Source organism: Phaseolus vulgaris, chromosome 7 (assembly GCF_000499845.2).
Source record: "Phaseolus vulgaris cultivar G19833 chromosome 7, P. vulgaris v2.0, whole genome shotgun sequence".
Lineage (NCBI taxonomy): Eukaryota > Viridiplantae > Streptophyta > Magnoliopsida > Fabales > Fabaceae > Phaseolus > Phaseolus vulgaris.
The window spans coordinates 12,667,191-12,674,242 of NC_023753.2; the positions used below are offsets into that span (position 1 = coordinate 12,667,191).

Below are 7,052 nucleotides of genomic sequence, written 5' to 3' on the forward strand. Positions count from 1 at the left end.
CATTCAGGTGTTATAATGGCTCCCAAGCGTTTCAACGTCTTAAATGCGCTACGTTTTCTAATTAAATACGCTGATTGAGTGTGTTACATTTGTAATTAAAGGCGCTTTAAGGCGCTTTAAATGCTTGGGTAGTTTAAATAGCGCGGAGAATGTTGGAAACAGGGTTCGAACTTTTGGCAAATTTACCATCACTTTCTAGTTGCTTGCTCATGCTTCAAGGTTACGAACAAGGGACTGGGAAATATTTTTGCCTGAGAGAGAGAACACAGACACACAACACACAGTTATTTCTTACCACCTTCAGAGCGCCACACGCGGTGCTCAGAGACGGAGGTGAACAGTTTTGGTGTTTCTTGCTGGCTGACTTGAGTGTCGGAGTGCAAACGGCCGCTAGGGCGCCTCTTTGTCCTCTTTTTTGCAGGAATCCACAGGTAATCAGTGGGAAGGAGTCCCTAGCTGACGGTTGAGGTCGCGCACGAAGACGTCCCGGTCAACCGGACGAAACAATAACCAATTTACATGCAGAGCGCCCGTACTCGGATAGTCGTACTGACACAGAGCTAGGTCATCTTACCTGACACTAAATAACCAATTTACACACAGGGCGCCTGTACTCAGGTAGTCGTACTGAAATCGAGTTAGGTTGTCTTAGCTTATACTAGATAACCATATCACACACAGGGCACCTATACTCGGATGGTCGTACTGACACTGATCCAGGTTGACTTATCGTATGCTAAGTCAAATAAATCAACTAAACTAATGCACCATCTTTCAAGAAAAAAATTATCACTAGATGACCTCATTAAAAAATCCCTTCAAGGGAAAGAGAGCATTAAAACAAAACATCTCAACTGAAGTAAAGCTTGAGGTTTGCCACGTTCCACGTTCGAGGAATAGGTCCTTGCTCTAGGGTTTCTATCCTGTAGGCCCCATTCCCGAGCACCTTGACTATGCAAAACGGGCTTGTCCACTTCGAAGACAACTTATTTTATAACTGGTAAGGATGGGCCTTTCACATTACCAAGTCGACAACCTTGAATTGTCGAGGTCTCGTCTTGGTCTTTTGTCTCAGCTTCACCCTTCTCTTCAAAGTCTCTGAGTTAATACGGGCATGTTAATGCACCTCATCTAGCAAGTCTAAGTTTACCTTCCTTCCTTCGTTGGATTCCTCAACAACGAAGCTTTGGAACCAAGGAGAACTCTCTTGTATCTACTGGTATCATGGGGTCTGACCCATACACTAAACTGAAGGGCCCTAAACCCTAAATCCTAGGCCCACAAAATTCTGAGAACTTCCTCTAACCAAGTTCCCTTTGCCTTCTCCAACCTCCTTTTCAACCCTTTCAACATGACTCTGTTAGTTGATTCAACTTAACCATTCGTCTGAGGGTGTTCCACCGAAGCAAAGATTTGCTTTATCCCAAGCTCCGAACATAGCTTACCCAAATGTTGACTAGAAAATTGGGTTTCATATGTCGAAAACTAGGTGCCTCGGGATCCTAAAACGGCAAACGATGTTCTTCCACACAAAATGCTGCACCTTGTAAGCATTATCTGTGAAATTGGCTCAGCTTCAACCCACTTGGTGAAGTATTCAATGATCATAATGAGATATTTCATCTGTTGTATCGCCAAAGAGAAAGGACCTAAAATGTCTATTCCCCATGTATGGAAGGTCCATGGGCTATAAATGGACCCCAGTTCCTCGCAGCGTTGGGCATACTTCATGCAATCCTTCTTCATGGTCGGCCAATAATCCCCCAGCTCAAATGACCTTCAACAAGAGAGTTCATCCTCTGATATGGCTACCACAAATGCCTTAATGGATCTCGGCTATGATGTGGGTACACTGATCTCCACTCACACAAGTGAGGATTGGGTGGGTATTGTAGAGCATGAGAGCTTTGATGTTTCAAATCCAAGATGAAGCTTGAAAACTTTCTACTTTTGGTTTGGGTGTAGATTAGAATGTTTAGAATCTATGTATGGATCAGTTGCACAAAGCTTGACCAATTTGTTTTAAAGAAACAAAGAGTTTTTCTAAGCAAAGGGAAAACAATCGGTTGAATTATCGATATAATCGGTTGTTTGTCACTTAGCTGGCTTAAAGGTTTTGAAACTGTTGTTGAATTGGTTATGTAACTGCCTAACCAATTCAACCAGTTAAATTGTGGTTTCAACCGGTTAATTGTGTGTTTTCATAATAGTTTTTTGAAAACCTGTTTTAACTGTTTTGAATGTGATCAAAACTGTTTTAGCTCATTAATGCTGCCTTGAACGACTACATTTCAAGTGCTATAAATATAGCCTTTCTTTCAAAACAATACACAAGTTTTTACAGAGTTTGAAATAGAGATTGAGATTTGTTTTTGAAAGAAGTTTTCAAAAGATTTTCAAGATTGTTGTTAAAGCTTTGCACTGGTTCAAGATCTGATCATAGGGCTTCTTGGTTTGTGTATTCTCAGGTGTTTTCTATCCCTTTCAAGGTTCTTGTAATTGTACTTTCATTAATTGTAAGTGTGTGTGAAATCTTGCAAAATCAGAGGGTGTTCTGACTTGAGCTGTGTGGTATTGCAAAAAGGGTGAGTAGGTCTTATGGTTTTCAAGGTCACCTCTTTGTGGTGTGTTGGTGTAACTGGAATTGATTACTAGTGGAACTTAAAGGTTGTTCTGAGAACTAGATGTAGCTCAAGGTTGAGTGAACCAGTATAAATCTCGATGTGTAAATCTTTCTATCTCTATCTCCTTATAATTGTTTGTGTTAAGTCAGTTTTTGCTGCTGGTATAAACAACCGATTAAATCGCAATTTCAATCAGTTAAAATTCTGAAAACAGTTTCTGTATCATTGGTTGATTGCTTTCCTTAAATGCTTATCTGTGATTGTTTGATAAAGGTTCATTCTTAATCAATCTTTGCGAAAAACTTTGACAAACAATTCACCCCCCTCTTGTTTAAGCCATCAATTCTTACAATTGGCATTAAGAGCTAGGTTCTTGAAAAATATTCAAGTTTCTGCTTTGTTTTTCTGAAAAAATATTTTTACATGGCTGACAAGTTGCCTTTTGGGGAAGGTGCTTCCATAAACAGGCCACCACTGTTTTGTGGTGTCAATTACCAGTTTTGGAAGGTGAGAATGAAAATCTTTATGCATTCAACTGATAAGGGTAGTTGGGAAGCAATTGAAAATGGTCCTTTTATACCTCAAGTCAAAAGAGATGAGGTTTAAATTGATAAACCTTCATCTGATTAGACTGAGGTTGAAAGTAAAAAAGCCAAGTTTGACTGGATTGCTAAGAATATAATTACTTTTGCCTTGAGTTGTGATGAATTTTTCAGGGTATCACAATGTAGCTTAACAAAGGAAACGTGAGACATTCTTGAAGTCAAACATGAAGGGACAAACGATGTCAAGCGAGCCAGAAGACATGCTCTTATTCAAGAGTATTAACTCTTTAGAATGCAAAAGGGAGAGACCATTTGTGATGTGCAGAAAAGGTTCACTCACATAGTGAACCACTTGATGAGTCTTGGTAAGACTTTTGACAAGGAGGAGTTGAACATCAAGATATTGAAATGTCTTGATAGAACATGGCAGCCAAAGGTCACTGCCAACTCAGAATCTAAAGATTTGACATCAATGACATCTGCATCATTGTTTGGTAAGCTTAGGGAGCATGAGCTTGAAATGAATAGGCTTGTTGTCCAAGAAAGTGAGGGCAAACACAACAAGGGCATAACACTCAAAGCTTGCAATCACAAACAACAAGACTCAAATGGAAGTGATGAAGACACCATGAGTCTACTATCAAGAAAATTCAGCAAGTTCTTGAAGAAGAAAAGTCAAGCTTCGAAGAGGTATGGTTCTAAGAAACCTAGTGATTTTAATATTAACAAGTACACTTGCTATGGCTGTGGTGAACATGGTTATATCAAGGCAGAATGCCCCAACAATGAAATCAAAGAAAGAGCAGATTTCAAAAAGGAGAAAAGGGGAAAAGCCAAAAAGGATATGTGGCATGGGATGACAATGAAGTATCATCCTCAAGCTCTTATGATGATGAAGAAGCAAATTTATGCCTTAGCATCTGTATCCAGTAGTATGAGTTCATCATATTCAATCAAAGGTAACAACTATTATCAATTGCTTGAAGCTTTTAATGAAACTCATAAAGAGGCTAACCGATTGACACTTTCTCACAACCGGTTGAAAGGTCTAAATAACTGGTTGGAAAACAGAGTCGAGTCTCTTGAAGAAGAGTTGGGAAAAACAAAAGAAGATTTTGAAAACCTTGATTTAATTTACAAAAACTCATATTGCAGTTGTGAGTCAAAAGTTTGTGAAAATTGTGAAAATCTTGAAAGAAAGATTCACTATCTTTTGAAAACCTTAGACAAACTTACAAATGAAAAATCCAACTTTAAAGATGTTCTTGCATCTCAAAATTGTGTTTTTGGAAAAGTTGGTTTGGGTTTTTATCCACAAAACAAAGGAAATGGGATTTGAAAACCTTTTTCAACTGTACCAGAAAAACAATCGATTAAAAGATCGATTCAACTGGTTGTTACATGATTCTATTGCATGAAGAAGGGTCATTCAGTTAGGTTCTGCAGGTTTCAAAAATCTCTTGTTCCTAAAAGGATCTTTAAATGGATTCCCAGAAGTTTTGATGGTTCCAAAGACAAGTCTAACACAAAGGGTCCCAAGTTCTTTAAGGGATCAAACCTTGTGATTTAACAAGTTTTGTTTTGCAGATTTTTTACTCTACTTGAAGGGTCAGAAAGATCAGGATCTCAAGAAGATTTGTGTACAAGACAAAGCCTTGTCCTGATTCCATGAACTGCTTACATTTGTGTAACTATCTTAGGATAATTTTCTTGTTCTTCTCTTTGTTGAAACATTGGCTCTTAAATTCAATTCAATGATTGTTCTCTATGCCTGGATTATAATTACCTTGTATTTCATCCGTTCCTTATGTAATCTGTGTACATTGTAAACCTTGATGTTTGAATATAGCATGACTGTTTGAAAATATGATTTTATCTAATCTTTTCATCAGTGCAGAATTTCAACCAATTGTTTCTTCGAAACAACTGATTGTTTTCTCTCTATCAACACTAGGCAAAACTATTTTTAATTTCTAAATCCTGATTTGTAATTCTGTTCAAACCCACTGATATATGTGGTCAATATTGTATTAATTACATGTTTGAATACAATTTGCCTATGCTATAACTGCTCTTAATAAATCTAATTCTTCTTATCTTGGAAATTAAAGTTGCTTTTAAAGTTTGGTCAAATCAACATGTGAGTATATGTACTTTCTGTTTGACTGACAAAAACAGCTTTATGGTTCAGATTTGATTTGTTTTTCTGTTTTGAAAACAACCCACATAATGCCAAATTTGACCAAGAGTTATGGCTATATAAAGATTGCAATAAGCTACAGTTTTTCACACAAGCAACCCGTTGTTCTTATTTTTTCTCTACGCTATGTTTCCTCCATCTGCTAAAAGGATGAAAACCAGGGCTGTTAGGAGTGGTGGGAAGCTTGAAGGGTGGTTCTCTGGAGAATCAGAATTGATTGACAAATACCTACATGAAACAAGTAGGAAGATTGTCAATACACCCAAGCTTGTCTCCTTTACACGAATGAAACAACAAAATCTGAATATTTTGAGGAGCCTACTCAAGGAACAAAGGCTGAAACGTTTCCTTGAGCTCACTGGAAACATTTATCCACTTTGGTGAAGGTATTTTACACTAATCTTCAATTCAATGGTGACTCACTTGTTTCTCATGTGAAAGGTTTAGATATGGTCATCACAAATGATGTATGGGTTGCTGTGGCTGGATTGAAATTCTCTGGAGTGAGAATCAATAGAGGAAATCTAGGGGTTGTTGAAGAGTTCAACAAAATGCAGTTCTACAAAAGTTGTCTCAAGAATCCCCTCTCCAAAGTGAGAAATATTTTTGTTGGAGGGTTAAAGCTTGATGAAAGGCTTATAGCCTTCATTGTGTCATGGATCATCACACCAAGAGGGAGCAATCACTTCACTCTTCCTGAGGAAGACCTGCTACTGATTTATTGCATCATGAAAAAAGTGAAGATCAATTGGTTCCACACTATCAAGGAGCATATGCAAAAATCCATAAGGTTATGTGCTTTCCACTATCCCTATGCAATTTTAATCTATAAATTTCTTCACTATTTTGAAGTGGATATAGAAGAGGAGCTACCTGAAATTATCAAGCCCTCAAGTGAGATTAACCGTGGATCCCTAAGCAAAAGGGGTTTACTAAAATTGGTGGGAGATGGGTGAGCAAAGATGGTGATCAAGCTGGCCCAAGTGGAACCAATGAGGGTGATGAACCTGAAGATGTAGCAACTCAAGATGAACCCGTTGCTGAGACTCGAGAGGCGGGTCATAATGATGCTTACATGGGAGAAAGGATGACCACAATGTCTCCTTTTGAAAGATTGATGATCAATCGCATGGACACATTTGCTGAGAATCAAAGGAATCTCCATGACTTGTGTGAGTTAAGGTTCAATCACATGGATTCACGTTTTCAACCCTGGATGAACAGATAGAAGAAGATCAGAATCAGATCATGGAGCTACAATTTGAAAGGGAAAATAGTCCTTCCTTCTGATTTGTTGATTTAAATTTATAAACAATATTTCTTTTCTTTTATGTTGTTATATACAAAATTTCAAGCGGTTATTCCTACGAAATAACCAATTTTTTATTTGTCTTTGCACCTTTGTATGTTGACTGGTTTCTCATCTGATTTGGCTGATGTTCCTCTCTGGAAATCACCTAGTGGAAATTGGTTTCTGGTGCTTATTTGATTGGAATAGATTACAATGTGTGATGTGAACCAAAAATACATGAAGATGACCAAGGATGCTATACTTGAAGGGTCATCTCAACAAATAAATAAAGACTTCATCAATAGAAGAAATGGACAAAGCCCAAAGCATTTAAAGTTCTTCTTATTAGTCTTCTCAAAAGATGAGGCCCAAGCCCAATTAATATCTCTTTG

At 37.8% G+C, this 7,052-nt stretch overlaps 1 protein-coding gene across 1 annotated transcript; it reads left to right on the forward strand.

Annotated features, from left to right (window-relative positions):
• The first annotated feature begins 3,461 nt into the window (after positions 1-3,461).
• On the forward strand, positions 3,462-4,508 carry LOC137829056 (uncharacterized). The gene has a single exon (XM_068635852.1). It carries the CDS (start codon positions 3,462-3,464, stop codon positions 4,506-4,508), a length of 1,047 nt encoding a protein of 348 aa, XP_068491953.1.
• Positions 4,509-7,052: the final 2,544 nt, after the last annotated feature.

Excerpts from the sequence above, each read along its gene's own strand:
- LOC137829056 (XM_068635852.1), top strand. The coding sequence starts at position 3,462 with ATGCAAAAGGGAGAGACCATTTGTGATGTGCAGAAAAGGTTCACTCAC.